The 18,778-nt window shown below is 36.7% G+C and overlaps 2 protein-coding genes across 7 annotated transcripts in view; one reads left to right on the top strand and one right to left on the bottom strand.

The window, feature by feature from the left end:
• The window catches only part of LRRTM3 (leucine rich repeat transmembrane neuronal 3), a 191,977-nt gene extending 175,410 nt beyond the window's left edge, over nucleotides 1-16,567 (bottom strand). For both annotated transcript variants that reach the window (XR_008954530.2, XM_003830309.7), the window contains exons 1-2: nucleotides 11,440-16,567; nucleotides 9,575-11,106 (exon numbers count right to left, since the gene is read on the bottom strand). Coding sequence is in view for 1 of the 2 variants with exons in the window: in XM_003830309.7 (XP_003830357.2) it covers nucleotides 9,575-11,106; nucleotides 11,440-11,443 (1,536 nt within the window). In the remaining variant the exon portion in view is untranslated. The remainder of the gene's footprint in view (nucleotides 1-9,574; nucleotides 11,107-11,439) is intronic.
• The window catches only part of CTNNA3 (catenin alpha 3), a 1,760,513-nt gene that overhangs the window by 729,878 nt on the left and 1,011,857 nt on the right, over nucleotides 1-18,778 (top strand). The gene's annotated exons all lie outside the window — the stretch shown is intronic.

Here is an 18,778-nt window from a genome sequence, read left to right as displayed (position 1 = left end):
TATCATGCATAAAAGACTGTATCAGCCACCATTGGAAGAAGAAGGAAAAGAAGAGATTATCCATTTCCTCAAATCGTGATACAAACCCCTTAATAACTCTAACATAAGGTAGACTGTGATGCAGTCTCTGGGAGAGGGGAAAAAAACAGAAAAGAGGGAAGGAAAAGATTAATAAGACATCTGGAGTGAGCAGAATTTGATCTATTCTGGAAAAGCTCAGAAATTGACTGGAGGACTTGGGAGGGAGGAAGGGCATTTCTCACAAAGGAAATTGCTTGATCAAAAGCACAGAGATTGGGAAGCATGGGCTACTTTGAGAACCTGCCAGTGGTAGAGCATGGGAAAGGGTAGGGCAATAAAGGTGGATGTAGCTGGGCTTTTGTTGGGAGGCTGAGGACATTGGTTTTATGTACCACCATCACTCTTCAGTATTAACTACATGCCCAGATGCCCTTGAGCTTATGGAAATTTAGATTCTATTTCCGGAAAGTCCACCAGGAGTCTGTTATTCAAAATAAAAATAGGTAGTGTAATATGACTCTCAAAGCGCATTGTGGTACTGAGATTTTTAGCAGTTGGAACTAATGAAGGGAAGGAGAAAGTATTATGTGCCAACCTTTGTATTAAATGATTTTATCTACATCATCTCATTGAATTTTCATAGGATCTTTATGAGTATTAGATTATATATGAAATGTACCAGGAAAAATATTTAACAAATGCTGATTCTTTGCCTTCTTGCAACAATCCCATGATAACTACATTGTTTTACACATTTTTATTAGGATGACGATGTTGAGACTCAAGGTTTCACAGTTACTAAAATCCCAGAAACAGAATTCAAACTGGATCCATAGTCCAAGTTCTTTCTGGTATACAAAGTTGTCTCTCCATGAAAAAAATCTAAGGAGAAAGGCTTTGTATAATGGCGATTCACTGAAAAAAAATTCTCAAATATAGTTTATTGAATGAAACATGGATTATTTACCCTGCCTTGGTTCCTTTGGAAAGGCCCAAACTCATGTTTGAGAAAAATACTGAGGAATCTATAGAGGATGATTTCAGAGTGCTTTACAAAGGTCTTTGCCTAAGAAGAACTTTCCCCAACCCTGCTGGCTATGCCTGCTCTTAATATATAACTTTCTTACCTTTAGCTGAAGACTTTCATCTCTATTTAAAAGTGAGTGCCCTTGGAAGGGACAGTAATCCTGCTCTCACTCTGGGAGCAGATATTTGATAATGCATAAGAAACCAAGAAAGCTCTGGGCACCACTGGATGGAGGAATTTCAATATGGATACTACTTCCAAATAGAGAAAATACATGGAAATGGGATGCTGAGAAGACACAAGGCAGATATCTCAGACTTGACTAGATTGCGCTGTAGAGTTAAATCTAGTCCATCTGTCCGATGACTCCAACCATGAAACTGACCCTGTGACTTTCTGACAGGATCAACATTTTATTGGGAATTCTAGAAAAACAGGCAAGGCAGTGCACTCAAAGAATTAAGATCTGCAGGCAGAAAACAACAGAGAAACAAAACAGAACAACCAAAAAACAAACAAACAAACAAACAAAAAAACACCAGGAAAACCTATTAGAAATAGGAAAATAGAAGGAATGTCAGCTTAAATTTAAGAATGTGATGGCAAACTTAGAGGAGGGTAAATTAGCTTTCAAGAAAGTGAATTACAGGATCTCCATCATTTGGGATTTTTTTTTAACATTAGGAAACGTATAATGTGAGCTTTTGGCTATTTTGAAATCTACTTTGACTTTCTCTTTTCGTCTATATCTAGCTTAATGCTCTTGCATTTTAGTGTAAACTAATAAAGACTCCACACATCTGTGTGTGTTAGACCATAAAAGTGACCAGAGTAAAGCCCATAAAAATATATGTAGATTTTTACATTTTATTACTTAGTCCTCCCTGTAAAAGTCCAAAAGACTAAACACTTACTGCTTTTTAATGAATGACATGAGATAGGCTGGAGTGGGTGCCACAGGCTGGAAGGAACACTATACTGGCAGATTAGACTTTAACTAGCAGAGGGATGTTCTAATGGTAAATCATTGGAAATTATTTCCTAAAGGGATCTGGAGATGTATGATTTGGCTTTGAGAAGCCTTTTGTGGGTGGGGTATAAATTATTTTAGAGCAGTCCTATAAAGAAGTGAAAATGTATAGGATTAATGAGTGAAACTTACAGGAAGACAGACTCAATATAAAGGGCTCTGTTCTTATATTTTAAGGAAAACTATCTGAGTTTACGAAAGGCATAAAACACTTTTTATCAAATCATTAGATAATATATACAAATTTCTGGTACATAATAAGGACTCAATTATACCAAAATATCTTCACATTATAGGAAAAATATTCACCTAATAGGAAAAAATATATATATATTTTTAGGCATGTACAACATATGTACCTTGGTGGAAATACAAATACGTATGTAATATGTCCTCTGCCATATTAGAAAGATCTTTAAATATTCCATTTTAATCATAATTCAGTGATGTTACCTAACCCTCTATTGGAGCCAGTACACAAACCAAGTATTTATACCTTTCACATTAAAATTTTGAATACATTAGGCAAAATCCCTTTCGTAAATTGACAAGTACATGCCAACACTAATCTCAAAGTGCTGAATTTTAAACTTCTTGGAGAGTTTTCACTATGGTAAACTTCCTAGAGTTTTCACCTTTATAACTATTTTCACTGTTGTACCTTAGAGAGGTTTCACTGTTGTAATCTTGTCACACATTTATCAGAATTTTAAAAGCTACTCTACTTCTTCAATATCAACATGATGCATTCTACAAGTTTCCTTTAAAGCTCTTGTGAGATTCTGGTTGACTGCATCAAAGATTAATGAGGGAAACTTATAGGAAGACAGTCAATATGAGGGCTCTGTTGGTAAGCATATTCTTTCTTTTAGAAAGTACATAGATCAATATTAATGACAAGGAGCACTTTTTTAGCTACATGAGGGCCACCCAGTTGAAGCTATGAACACCACTCAAGGTAGCATAGCCTCATGATACTGTAGCTTCACTGTCTGATGACATTTTCATTCTGCTCCCACTTCATTAATAAGCTTTAGCACCAAGAATGCTGGCTAAGGATTTACATTTAATTGAAGTCATTGCCTCCTTACTGACAAAATGTATTTTCCACCCTGCATAGATGTAATTGATGTGATGAAATGTCAACAAAAATTGCCTTTGCTAAATGTAGTATTTGCCTTACTATTTTATATGCCAGGCCAAAAAAACTATATTTTACCCTTGAGAAGACAAAATTCTGATTATTGGAAAGAGTGTTTCTGATTGGTGAAATATAGTTGAGTACCCCTATACATAAAGTCCTATACTTTGTTTTCTAGGAATTAGCTAATTAAGAAGGAAAACAGTAAGCTTTAATACTTTGTAAGACTGTAATTCAACTATATATCCTGTTTTTTCAATTGCAAATCATAATATACTGTAGAGGTGTTTTATAGATTGTAGAGGAAAGAGAAGTGTCAGCCAGCTTTAAATTTGTTTTATGTCCTAATATTTAATGCAAGTGTGTAACTTTTCTTTTGGAGATAATGCTGCTCTTTTGAGCCGAATGACTGAATTGTGGTGGTTTATAAAGGAAGACATTTTTTGGTGATATAGGAATTACAGACTCTTTCAAATAAGGAGAACAATTTAAGAGTGAGAGAAAGGATAAATGAGAATCCTGATTGGGAGAAGTGAGAGCCCTTAAAAATAAAAAGAAAACATGGAGAATTGTTAATAAAGTTATTAATTATCATTACAACATTTGCTGGAAAGGATAAGATAGAAGCTGTTTTTCTTTTTTTTCAATAAAATGGATTATTATTGCTTATAGAAGCTCTGTTGTTAGAAAGTATAATTTTAAAATACATTGTACTTGCTTGGTCTTATATCATGTCCCAGATATTCCTGTTCTCTCTGTGTTCCTGGAATTTTCCTCACGTGTTCAGGATCCCTAACTCAAGAGCATCCATTCATGACCCTATGAAGTTAAAATGTCAGAAAACTCACAACTGCTTCCCCACCTGAAAAACCATCATCCTCTCTCTGATCTTTAGATATGCCATAGGAACTCAGCTGTCAAAGAGGAACAGTCTGTGTCTTCTTAAATGACAAACATTTTGAAAATACACCTGCTACTTCATATTGGTAAGAGCAGCTACATCCAGCGGAGGAAGCTTTTCGTCATTCTTTGATGAATTAATGATGTAATTTTGCATAAGCAATGACATATAAAAGGAAGTCCTTGTACATTTATACCCCTTTTTATCCAGTGATTTTTCAATAATTATAATTGATAAAGTCAATAGTAATTTCTATACTAAGAGGAGATCTTGGGCACAGTCTTCCACTGGAGCGGCCAGGGGAGAAACATCAGATATCATGTGACTGATACCTGGAATGCGTGCTAATCCTACAGTAACATGTTATATGCAATTACTTTTTGCTCAATAATGATGTCATGTTGCCATATAAACATTATATTGATCCAGTGTAAAGTCAACAAGGATTGAACACAATGATACTAGAAAGGGAGTGGACAGGTAAACGTCCTGATTGAAAGCCCTTGCTATAGTTACCTGATCTGAAATACAAGTAGAATTTTCAATGTGTTTGATAAGTATTTGTTTCAGTGTTCGCTGGTCGGTGTCTTTATGTCTGTTGTACATTGTGATAATCAGTATAAAAATCATAGACTTAGATAACATGAGGTGGGAGAAGCTGTGCCTATGTGAAAACAGAAAGTCAAAGACAATGTTCTAGACTTGTAATGATGTAAAATGGGCTTGGGGTTCTGTAACATGGAGGTTACTGGTTTCTTTTTGGCTCATGCCAAACATAGAACAACAAAACCCACTCAGTATCTCACTAAGGGCTTTTTGAAAAGAAGAGGTAGTTGCCATTTTAGAGTTTACAAAGTACTTTTCACATTTCGTCCTCCCAATTACCATGAGCAGTCAATAGTACACATCTGTGTTACATATGAGAAACTTCAAGTTCAGAAAAGCCGGGAAATGTACCTGCGATGACTTGATTAGCAAGTGTCAAAGGAACTTGAATTTAGGTCTTAATTTCTAAGGCCCATATTCTACCATGCCTGGCTGTGATATTTCCCTCAAATGCAAAAGAATCATAAATTATTGTTATTTAGATTTTATTGGTAGTATTAAGTATCCAAAATCATCACCAACTTTTGGAGGCTAAAAGAATTTGGGTCCAATTCTGTAGGCTATTATGATTAGGAAAGCGGTGACTTTCACCTATGTATTATTATTGTTTCTTTAATTCATTTTTAATTAGAGCTATTTGATACAAACTATTTAACATCCATCCATTTTATTTCTCTTAAAACTTATGTCATTCAAATTTACCTATATATTCTGTTGTGCTCATTGTTTCCCCCAACTGCCTCTGATTTTTAGTGTAGGTAGCTAGGAGAATACAACAATAGCAAAACTCCGTGGGTTAGCTACAGATCTGGATTCTAATGAGAATCCAGAGCAAAAAGGAATAGAAGAAGCAACACAGATTCTGAATTTTTTATTTCTCATGGCTCGATTCTTACTTGCCATGTCTGGAACTCACTTTATCTCAGGCTTCATGACCTGATGCTTGTTTCTGATGCAGTCTAATCCACACTTTAAATAAACTATTTGAGTTCTCATTTTGGTAAATGTCAAGGGAAGAAGAGATATTTCATGCACCTACAGCATCCTTAAACCTCTTGCCAAATCCATGAATCTGACTCTGCATTATCCTTCCCCAGAAGGAGAGCATAATTTCATTATCCATGAATCATCACCTCTTAGACTGTAACATCATTGTCAGAGAGCCTAATAGAACCAGTGTTCAGCTGGCTGAAAAGGGGGAGGGAGGGAGAAAGCGCTGAGGCAAAGCACAGGTCACTGGCACAATCAGCAAACTGGAGAGTTCTAAAGCCGGAAGGGGAGGCCCCCCTCCTTTGACACCTTTGACATATCCGCTGACCAGTAAATAACTGATGCTAACTCTTTTGATATAATATTAAAATTTGTTTTTCCTACCTAAATTACATGTATCTTGCTGATGAAAAATATTAACCCCTTTAATAAAAATATCAAAATGATTAGCCAGCATCGATGAGTGTAAGCACTCTAAAATATTTCTTATCTATTCTTATTGCGTTATTACTCGCTTTTCATCTTGGACACTTATTTCTAGCCTTCAGTACCAATTCTATGGCCTCTGTTCCAGCATTACTATAAAAGTCAAAATGAAAAGTATAACATTCAAAAATTACATTATATTTCCCAAGGAAATGAATTAAATAAAATTCAAATCTGACTTACTAGTCAAAAAACATGTTGTAAACCACGTTTACATAAGGATTCAGGATAAAAAGCTAAAATGTGTGAATAGCTGTGGTTAGTCTAACCAGACACTAGAGGTCACTGCTGCTCCATAGAAAGACAATTTACTGCCTGTCTACTTAGGTAGTTCACTCACCAAATCAAGTAAAAAATTGTTTAAATTCTTTGAAAAGATGTAATGTCAACATCCTTGGAAAATACAAACTCATTTCAATGGAATATATCTTGCATAAGTATTGCTTACAAGACTGTGGCACTGGGACTATTTAACTACATGCTGTGGTAGCACTATGTGTACTGGGGTTAATAAAAATGGAAAAAAACTCACATGCAGTTTAGAGACTAAATCCCATTTCTTCTCTGTTTTGGTAAAGCAAAGTATTCTGTGTTCTGTTGTATAGTTCAACAGGTCAGGCTTTTTTTTTTTTTTAACTGTTGTCACCTTTGAGGGAAGTCCAATATTTTATGTAAATACGTACTAGAAAAATAAATATCAATCACATTTCTCTAATCTGCATGAACTTGAAATACTTATACAAATAGATTTATGATATGTAGTCCAGAAAGTACCATGGGATGGAGGTGAGGCAACAACTTTTGAGCAGGAGACTGGCAGTTGGCGTTTTAAAATTTACAGTGGTAAACTAGTTATTAAATCTATAAGAATTATATATCTGTGCTCAGAAGATACTGAGAATTACAGAAGATTCATTCTCAAAGAGTGAGGAGGAAGAAAGAACTTTTTTCCCATAATTTCATGTCCCAAATCAAAATGAGTTTTACCACCTAAGGGATTTTATTTTCTTTCTTATCTATTATTATGTTTATTAGTAAAGTTAGGCATTAAAAAGTGACCAGCTTTCAAAATATTGGTGATTCGTTTAGTGTTATATCATATTTTATATACCAAGTAGCTTTGAATTTTAGAAATGCTTTTCAATATAGCAAGCCTATTTTATATATACTAGTAGCACCACGGCATCGAGAATTTGCAATAATTCAAAAATATAAGTATTCCTTGCCTAAATATATTTGGTATCCATCACAAGTAAGGCAGAAGGTTAAGTGAAAAAGAATAGAAATGGGATTCTTCACTTTAAGACTGCATTTCGGTAATACAAACATCTTTAGTACAGATAAAAATGAGGCTAGCCAAAGAAAATTTCTTTTTAAGATGGAATATGTATTTACTGATGCTTTACGAAAAATGTAAAGTTACAACTTCAGTAAAAAACATCACAATAAGCTCAGTCATCCAGTAAGCTGTGAGGAAGTATCTGCATTATTAATCCATTAGAAATATGTGACTTTTTGTCATGGATACATGTATATTCAACAATTATTCATGGGTAAACATTGTAACTAAGATGTTTTTCTGAAGTGGCATCTATTGTAAGATTTAATCAATATCAAAGTACCTCGAGAAATCCACTTTAACTATATCTTTTTCTTTATTGCTTATAAAACTATGATTTTAATAATCTGGCATCCTTAAAATTTTATTTTATGGTGACTTGCCTAGATTTTTCCTCTCAGCATATGAAAAACCCCCAAACAATTAAAAAATTTAGTAAAAATAGCCATTCACTTTTTCTTTGTTGCTGCAGTGATTCTGTTTTCAGAGAAGAGGGACATGGTTAAAGACGTAGGGGTTGGCAAGCCAAATTAAATGAAACAGCCTCAATGTTGCAGTTCCTGATATTTGCTTCTATAATAGAACTGTTCATTTTGGAGGATGAAGGAGAATTCAGACTAAATATATCTTTCTAAAAACCTTAATTGACTGTGGTTCAAGTTACTCAAATACGGAGGCTATGATATTCGTGCTGCAGTCAATAAACTTTCACCAATGGCATAAAAACATGCATGCAGCTTGCAGATTGCCAACAGGGTCTGTACAGAACTGTACTGATGGATGAGTTCACAATACAGATGAACACAGGGACATTGTAATGTCAGCAATAGAAAAGCAACAGAGAACTGTCATAGTGTTGGTCTTTTTTCCTCTAAGATTTGTTTTATACATTTATTAAGGTGTTATCAAAGTCGTCCTTTTCAATGAGGCTGTGGGTGGAAGGCACGTCTTGGAATGTGTTCTCTTTACACATCTGAATGAAGTGTCTGTCATTAGGGGACTGGTGTGTGCAGGGCATGTAATGGAACACAACAGGGCAGCCTGACAAATTCTGAACAGAACGGGACAGAGCTAAGGATTCTAACTACATTAGGGTCTTCGGAAAAACTGGAAAGAGAAATTCTGGTAAGCTCTCAACCACATGCCTGTAGCAAGCTGCTTTCCCATTCGCGAACCTTATCTGAAAACTCCCTAACTAATGTGAGGTGTGGTGGAGAAATCTGGCTTCTCAATGCTGTTTCATTTATTTATTTATGAAACATAGAGGCTAGAAGAAATTGACAGTGAAACCTCTAGTCTGATTTTACAGAGATGGGTTTCAGAGACAAGGCTGAGTCGAAAACTTTACATTTTTGTCATCTCCTCACATTTTGCAGTTGTCTGCTTGCAGTATTTTAACCCTTCATCACTTTGTCCCTGTGCTTGCCTTACTGTAATTCAGACACCTCTGGAAACTGCTCAGGGTGCTGCTTTAACCTAGCACCATCTTTTGATAGTTTCCTGCAATTTTCTTTTTTAAGTCAGGCATTGGTTTAAAGGCTCTGCCTGTCTGTAAAATGTTCCCATAACTGAGTCATCTCCAAGAATCAGCTCAAGCTCCGAGCACCTGGAATCATTCACCTCTTTCCTTGATTTGCCAGTGAGGTGCAAACCTTCTATAACTGTAGATTTGGTCCCACCAGGAGGCTAACAGCGAATGTGGGGGATTACTTATGAAAGAAGTTTTATCTTAAAACAAATGCGACATTAATGGAATCAGTAAAGGGTCTTATACAATAGGTATTATATTAAACCGGAGTTCAAGCTTCACATTGATTGTGGTATTTAAATTTCAATGGGTTGATTATGTATGAGAGGAAAATGACCAGTATTATGAATGCACTAAAACGGACAGGGAAGAATCTTGCCAGCAAAGTGAGAGGGAGAGGGAAGGGGAGGGGGGGCATCGCGTTCCCTTGATAGTCACCAGAGTTCAATAAAGCACCACTTATTTCCCAGCTTTTAAGAGCTCTTTTTATCACAATGGTTCATACCTCACACTCCCTGGAGCCCGATTTGTTATAGGTGCAGGGTCCCGTCCCATTCAGCAGCATCTCGCTGGTCTCCGTGTTGGTGGGTTTATAATCTACATAAAATTCCTGGGTGCTGGGAGTCATTTGCTTTAGGGACTGTCTTTTCTTTTTCCTGTGCCTTCGCATGAGGGAGCGCTGCTGCAGCTGCTTCATGCTCGCAGGGTACCGCTTCCATGACACGTAGATAACCAGCAGGATGACGAGCACGGACAGGAAAAGCGCCACGCTCCCCGCGATGATTTTATGGAAAGAGATGTGCTCGGCGTCAGCATCGGTCTCTGGGCCGGGCTCTGTGGCTCCCACCGTCGGGGGCAAAGGGGGTTTGCTCTCATGCTTCGGCCTGGGGAGCTTGGGCTTGAACGTCGGCTTTGGGAGAGCCCTGGCCAGATCAAACCTCTCTGTAGTACTTTTGCCACAGATGCTGTAGTTCTTCACTGCATCGATCACATTTACTCCTTGCAGCTCTTTGGGACTGGCACAGATAATTGTATTCTCCCTTAGACCTTTAAAACTTTTCAGCCAGTTTACAAGGGAGCAAATATTTCTGCTGCATTCCCATATATTCCCAGCAAGACTGATGTCATTGAGGGATATCCAAGAATCCAAAATCTCTTGACCAATAAATGTGAGCTTGTTGGAATCCAGGTTGAGGCGCTGCAGATTCGGGACACACTGGAAAACACTGGGTCCACTGAAAGCTTCGATCTCATTGCCTGATAAATCAAGCCTTTGTAAGGAGCTCCAGGTCCAGGACATGGTCTGTCCTATGACACTGATTTTATTCCACTGCAAGTAAAGGTTCTGAAGGCTGACCAACCTTGGAAAAAGGGCCAGGTTGAGCTTGGAAAATTGATTGTGCTCCAGGTGAAGTTCTTTGAGTCTGATCATGCCAGCAAAGACATTCCTGGCTAAACTTCGGATCCGGTTATATCCCAGGTCCAAAAGTTCCAGGTTGCGGCAGTCTTGGAATATTCGCACAGGGATGGTTCTCAGGGAGTTAGACCGTAAATGTAAACTCAGCAGCTTCCGCAAGCCCCGAAACTGTTCAGATCCCAGAGAATGCAGCTGATTATAGGACAGATCCAAGTTCCGTAAATTTGTCACAGGTCTGAAGGTATTGTTAAGAAAATAGGAGATTCTATTGGAACTAAGAATCAGCTCTTTGAGTCTGCGTATTCCATTAAAAGCATTTTCGTCAATATTGCTGATATGGTTATGGTCAAGGTATAGCCAGGTGAGCTGGTTGAGCCCTTTAAATTGATTATACTTAAGTTTTTGAAGGCTGTTATAGCGAAGGGACAAACCTAAGCAACCAGCAGATATACTTGAGGGTATCTCCTGTAATTTCTGAGATTCACAATATACCATTTTGCCTTCACACCTACAGCCCTTAGGGCATCCTCGTTCGGCAGAAGAAAGCATTGTCAGTAAGACAGTGGGGGCTATAACCAGTGCTACAGCTGATCCGCTCAGTAGCCTAATTACATTGAAACCTGGAAATAAAAACAACTTAGAAAAGTTATCCCCCCAAAAAAGAATTAATCCTTAATCAAGCAAAAATAGGCATATATTTTTCATTTTTTAAAATTTAAATCTAGATAACATTTAACATCGCATATTATCTCTTTGTAATTAAAGAGAATTGTCTTTAGTGTTTTGTTTTTTTAAATAGTTAAACAAGGAAACATGCCACTAAGCAAATAAATTCATAGTCTTAGAGCAGAGCAAGGTAATCTCTAAAATAATTAAGGCAGAATTATTACACACACTAGAGGTTTTTTGTTTTTTGTTTTTAAGAAGGAAAGAAGAAAAATGACAAAACATACCCATCCTTTGTATTGTTCAAAGGTCGTCCTTAGGTCTTTTGCTTTGGCTTAGGGGCCAGTTGCATGACAGCCCCTGTCAGCTGCACTGTAGTGAGTCAGGGCTCGCTGACACCCAGGAAGAAAAATTGGACCCCTTGGGAGATGGACCGATTTTGGAACATTATTCTTTGCCAGCCACGCAGAACACTCCAAGAACAAATAAATCCCAACACCGCATTCGCAGCAAAACATCAAAATCTTCCTAGGTAATAGGATCTTCATGGATATTACGTTTTTGCATCTTTACAGTTTTTTGGGGGCCGGGGAGGGGGCGGTTAAAAAAAAACTGGATCCTACAATTTCTTCTTATCGAAAAACATGATGTATTCTTCCAAGCAATGTGGGGCTACCTGAGCTGCCACATCTGTATTCCATAGCCCAGCAGTTCCCGTGATGAGCACCCAGTTCAGCCACAGAGCTGCGTTGGAGCCCAGAAGGCAGGAGAGCCCCGTACCGCGCACACGCTCAGCTCACTTCTGCAGACTGTCATTCTGAAAGCTGCTCGGACTGTTGCTTTGGTTTCAGTGAATGCAGTCTTATGTAAAGCTGCCCCCAGTGGTGAAGAACATTATGGGCATGTGCAGAAATGTCTCTCTTTTATCTTGCAAATGAGCAGGCTCTCTGCTGGAAAATGAATGATTCTTTTGGGTGGCTCAGTAGGAACTGAATGGTCACCGTGATCAATAACTAGCAACATTTTCTGTGATTTCCAAGTCTTGTTTTACAATTTGGCAACGTCTTTATTGTCTGTGTCCACTTAATTGCTAAACATGTGCTGCCCAGAGTTTTTCTGGAGCTTGGCATTAAGTTCACAGACCGAACGTCAATTTTTCTTAACCTCAACGCAGGCTTTAAACTGAAATTTATAAAATGAATTATTGAGCTTTTCACAGAGAAGCATTAACTGCCTGCCCATTTGACCTCTTGGAGTCACAGTGATTATATTATGCAAGGTGTCTCAGGATGTTAGAACACAAACATTTTGGAATAGAGGGGATGACTGATGACAAGTGAATTAATGTGTCCAATAGCCTTTCCGGTTTTCTCACAGACGATATAATTGATTTTATGGCTATAGTTTCGTTTGTTGTTTTGGTTGTTGTAATTCTCTTTTAATTAGAAGGGAAATAAACCATTTTTAGTGTTAGGATACGAATCAAGAGATCATTTGGTTCATACTTTATTGATGTTGCTGCTATTTATTACACTAATAATATTTATGGAGCACTTTCTAAGTGCTTTAAAGGGGCTACGTTGTTTTCTCTTTAAACAATAGTATGATGTGGGTCCTATTATAACCTCTCTTTTAAAGATGAGGAAACAGACTTGGGGAGGTAACTTTCTCAAGGTCATACAGCAAGCGAGTGGTAGAGCTGAGCTTCAGAAGCAAGTCATTCTTATGCTGAACCACTAACCACTAGATGATCCTGTTCAACAACATTGTTGTCTTCATTTAAAAAAGAAGTCAGTGAAAATGAAGCCAATTAAAGGATTGGGGCAAGGAAGCTGTGATTAGCAAATTCTTGCTTGTTCTATTAGAACTGCCTAAATTTCTTTTGGTCTGAGGTTCCTAAAGAAGTATAAAAACTAAGGCAGCGTAGTTTAGTGATTAACAGCATAGATTTTGGCACCTAGATTCCAACTCCTGGCTACAATTTACCAGCTATGTAACCTTAAGCGCGTTACTTACCTTCCCTATGCCTCAGTTTTCTCATCTGCAAAACGGGCATAAAAACAAAAACTCATTTCATGTTTTGAGAATTAAGTCATTTTAATATCTGTATGTTACTTAGAACAGTGTGTTGCATGCAATAAGCCTGCGTAAGATATTTGAATAATATTAACTTTATTTGTACTTGCTAGGATTACGTACTGAATATTGACTATACTGACCTTCATTAACTCACAAAGAACAACTTTAGTGAGCATTTTTAAATATTGTACATGGTGGATTTCTGAGATTTACTCGGTCTTGCCTTCTTTGATGAGATAACTTCCTTTATGTTCATCATCTGAACTTTATCTTTAAAATAAATCTTTTGGTTCTGTGAACCATAACTAATAATGTTTGATTCTTTTCATCTCCAAAGTAGAACATAATAAAATCTGCCATGTAGAGGCATTTTATTTAAAAATAATGGTATTCTTGAAAAAGTTTGCCTTGTTTTTTGTTAGGTGAACTGTCTGTGGAAAACCGTGGAGAGCTTTCACATTCTCCAAGGATGAGATGTTTGATAAAGGCTAGTAATGACAATCAAAAGGGGTCCTACAGATATAGTACAATGGATATTACCAATTCCTTGGGCAGTATGTTCTTAATAGGGCAGTGCTTTCCCCCAGAGTTACCTAAGCTGTGAATGCACATGAAACATCCAGTGAGTTTCTTAAAAACATAGACTTCCCAATCCCTCCCCCAGGATTCTCATTCTAGGGGGATGGAAGAGTGTGTGCTTTTCAATAGTCTCTGAAGAAATAAGTTTAAGAAACTCACTGTGAAGGAATGATTAAAAATAATATTTTCTCCTAGTAGGAAGAGAGGGTTTGCACACTTATAATACTGAGATGTAAGTTCCACGAGGACAAAGACAATGTTTTGTCTACTTCATTTTTCCTAATATCTACAACAGCACTTGGCACATTGCAGACATGCAATAAATAGTTATTGAAAAAAATATGTTTTTATAGCAGTCACAAATACAATGGATATAGTATAACTGATTATGTAATGTTCAACATTTGTACATGGGATTGAGTCCTGAAAATTTCCTCAGTCAGTGAGACTGGAAACAATTTTGGAGAAAGTATTCTTAAAGGAGGTATATACAAAGACAAAAACTAGAAAGTGAGAAAACTTAGTTGATCAGAAAGTGATCTTTACTTTTCACAGATATCTTGTCTTCATAGTTAAACTACAAATTTCATGAGAACAGTAAATATGCTTTTGACTATTCCCCTTTGCACAGTACAGAAGGGTAATACTGAACCCTTATCATTTAATATCCCAAATGGGCCTGACAACTTGTATCTCTCAAAAACAGACTAATGGGAATTATATTGATAACTTCTCTCTCACACCTCTGTTGCTTGAAAGGCTCTGAGTTTTCCCCCTCACTCTCCCACGTAGTCACTGAGACATCTGTTTTGCCCAAGAGCTGCAGAGAGCCACTCCAGGAGGCTGGAGGACCCATTAACTTTGTGCTTCTTGCTCATCATACTTTACTTCCCAGTGACAGAAGAACAGAGGAACCCACTGAGAATGTGGGCTCTCACTTTGCTTTTCCTGGGATAAATCTTCTTGAATTATTTACGGTGAATATTATTCTCTGCTGTGTTACACACATTGCTCTTAGTTTTCAGACATTTTTCTTTTATCTTGGTTCCTGATCTTATCTTACTGCGTAGTTCTGACTTTACACCTACCCTTTGGATCTTATGACTGATATTTATTTAGTCTTAATACTAACAACTGAGGGTACAAAATATTAGAATGAGTAAATAAGACCTAGTATTGGCTAGCACAATGGGGTGACTATAGTCAATAATGAATTAATTGTACATTTAAAAAAAACTAAAAGTATAATTGGATTGTTTTTTATACAAAGGGTAAATGCTTAAGGGCATGGATACCACACTTACCCTTATGTGATTATTACACATTGCATGCCTGTATCAAAACATCTCATGTACCCCATAAACATACACACTTACTATGTACTCACAAAAATAAAAAATAAAATAAAAATAAAACAAAACTATATGATAGGAATGATGTGCTACAATAAAAATTGCTTTGGTAGCAATGTATTGATTGACAAGGAAAAATGTTCATAATAAAATAATATTAAGGGAAAAAATACTGACCATCAATCTCTTTCTCAACAGTAATCAGTAGCCACTCTTTGACTGAGTCAGCCTCCAGGAACTGTGTATGGCCCCTACCTTGGCATGACCCCTTAAGTCGGCATCACAACCAGGTCTGATCTGGTTCAGGATAATAAATGGTTTGAAGAGGGAAGATTATCCATGAGGCTAGTTGAGAAATCCAAAACAAAATAATGTGATTCTAAGCCACACTGAATACTTGAGGCTGCAGAAGTTACTGCAAAGACATAGAGTAGTCCCTCAAGAGAAAAAGAAAAGACTGTGTTCTAAAAGATTTTAGTAATTTGCCTGTATACTTTTTTAAAGTTTTTTCTCCTTTTACTTGTCGACTATAGTGAGCTGATTATTTCTGATTTGCCTTTCAGCAGAAGCAAAATTATATTGCATTATGTATTTAGAAACTAGCAACTTCTTTTGCACTTAATATCGCATACAGAACAAACCGTAAACTACCTGACAAGTTAAATATCCCCAATGCATCCAGGGCCTTCATGATTTATACAATTATAAAAATAGTGTCATGTATCTAAAGACTTTTTATTTTATTGTGCTTATAGGACTTCAAATAGCTAAACATATTTTGTTTAAATTGGGTAAATAAATCAAATCTCAGTTTGGCAATACTGCCAAATTTTAGTCCAATATGAAACTGAGTTGCCAGATATAAACTTAGAAATTCATAACTGAAAGAGGATGTACTGATATCTTAACAGTTGTTGACTTCAGATATTTTATTTATTTTACAAATATTTAATTTGAATAACCATTATGTGCTAAACACTGTTCCAGACACTGGGAATACATCTGTGTGCAAAATAAAGGCCTGTACCCTTGTGAAGATTACATTCTAAAGGGATAAGACAGACAATTAAAAATAAACATATACAGTATATTAGTAGGTCATATGTACTATGAAAAAAAAGAAAAATATAAGGAAGATTGGGAGTGCAAGGTATGAGGTGGGCTGAGTTTTAAATAGGATGGTTAGGGCCATTAAGAAACTGGCCTGAGCAAACCTTGAAGGATATGAGCTTGTGAGACTTAAATGTATATATGGGGAGTGGCCAGTGCAAAGGCCTAATGTGGAAGCAGATCATGTGTTCCATGAACAACAAGGAGGCCAATGAGTCTAGAATGGAGAGACCAAGTGATAGAATAATTGGAGATGGAGGTCATGGAGGGCTTTGGACGACATTCTAAGAATACTGGCTTTATTATGGAGAAAACGGGGAGCTAACTGGAGATTTTTGTGCAGAGTTAGTATGTGATCAAATAACCTATTAAAAGGATCACTGCTGTGGATCGGATGTTTTCATTTACCATCCCCAAAAGCCATATATTGAAACCCCAATTCCCAATGTGATGGTATTTGGAGATAGAGCCTTTGTGAGGTAATTAGGTCATGGTATTGGAGCCCTCATGACAGATCAGTGGGATTATAAGGATAAAAAGAGACAGAAATGAGAGAGCTTGCTTCTTCTCTCTCTCTCTGCTACAAGAGAAGGCAGCTATTAAGAAGCCAGAAATCAGGCTGTCTTTGACATCAGGTCTTCTGGTACCTTCATTTTGGACTTCCCAGCCATTAGAACTGTGAGAAATAAATGCTTACTGTTTAAACCACCCAGGATATAGTATTTTTGTTTATAGAAGCACAGACTGACTGAGATGATCACTCTTAGCAGGGGACACAGTAACGAGGCCACCATATCAATCCAGGAGATAGATGATGGTGTTTGGGCCAGGGTGTTAGCAGTGGAAGTGGTAAGCATTGGTTAGATTCTGGATATATTTACAATAAAATCAACAGAACTTTTCTAAGGAAATAGAAGTGGAGGTATGAAATAAAGAGGGAAAGTAAAGATGGTTCATTTTTATTGGCTAAGCAACCCTAGGGATGGTGAAGCCATAACTGTTTTCGTGGGTCACATTTTGTGAGCAAGACCAAGAGTTTAACACATTTGGATGAAATCTGGATTTGGCTCTTACTTTTCTTCACTTTTATGAGACTTTAGTTCTTGAAAATATTTCTTAATCTTAAGCCTCAAAGCACCATGATGTATTTTTAAATATTTTAAAGGTAGTTTTTGAACAGAAAGTTATGAAATGATTTGCAAAATTAGCCCCCAAACAATAGCAAATGGATTTCCATTCAAATGACCTAGACAGAGGCAACATCTTTGCATATGGCCTTGGAGAGCAGTAGAGCCAAAAGATTTGATGAAAATTGAAATGGAAGATTGCATAAAGACTAGGTAAGGAAACATTTGGACTCAACACATGTACTGTTTATTGCATATGTCAGTTGACATTTGGAATTTGGAACTGATTCTGTGCAAACTTCTTTGGGTCTCAGTTTGCTCATCTGCTAAACGGGACTTATAAAACCTGACTTATAAACTTTTAAGGATTTTTACTTAGGAACCATTTTCATGATTTATGAGTAAGTACATTGTACCATATTTATAAAGTGTTACAGATATTTCTGCAATCAGAATATCTATGACAAAATTAATTTTCCCTTGATTCTGTATAGGTTCTGTGGCCATGAGCATATATTAAGGGTTATCAAGGGTCATGAACATGACCAAGGGCATGCCAGAATTTACTAATATTATAGGAAACATTCCTCAGTATTTCTTTTCTACTAATTTTAATACCACAACCATTTATTATACAGAATACACCATTGATATTCTGTGTATTCGCTTATAAAGTACTTTCACCAATAGATGCATTTGATTTAGCTTTTGTAAAGAGTTTAATGTTTGTGACCCAACAATATATCAGCATTGTCAGAATGCCAATATAGAGTTTCCTACAGCTGTGAAAATAATTTTCTTCATTTCTAGTTAGAATACTCATATGCATGTCTACATTTGTAATTATATCCAAATCTTCATCAGAGCATTAACACTTCCCTGAAATATCCTTGATTTCCATCTGCTTGCTTTAAGGGCTCCATTAAAAACCCTGTCTGGTCACATATGGTTATGAGTGAATATCTCTGACTTAGATAAATGAATAAAGAATATTCCAGGTCTGACCATTAAAATGGTCTCTCAGTGTCTTTCTGGAAAAAGACAAATTTAATGAATGAGACATTACAAGGTTATCCAACATGTCTCCCTCCCATTCACCTGAAGATACATTTATGCAGCAGGGTCAATCCATATTCTCAGGTTTTATTGCATTCCTCACTGTCACTTCCTGCAAAGGTAGTCCTAAGGTAAATATGGGAATACAGAAATCTAGCCAACACTATAAACTTCAGTGGCAGACTTATGAAGGCTGAAAAGACTATATGACTTCAAGGAAATACTTTTTTTTTCTTCCTTTCAGTAGGAAAGGTAAAGTATACACAAAAGTAGAGAGGCTAGTATAATAAATATCAATTCCAAAAATTATTACTATTTTGCTA

This window comes from Pan paniscus, chromosome 8, assembly GCF_029289425.2.
Source record: "Pan paniscus chromosome 8, NHGRI_mPanPan1-v2.0_pri, whole genome shotgun sequence".
Lineage (NCBI taxonomy): Eukaryota > Metazoa > Chordata > Mammalia > Primates > Hominidae > Pan > Pan paniscus.
The sequence above is the reverse complement of the archived record's forward strand: the minus strand, read 5'-3'. Positions and strand labels throughout refer to the sequence as shown.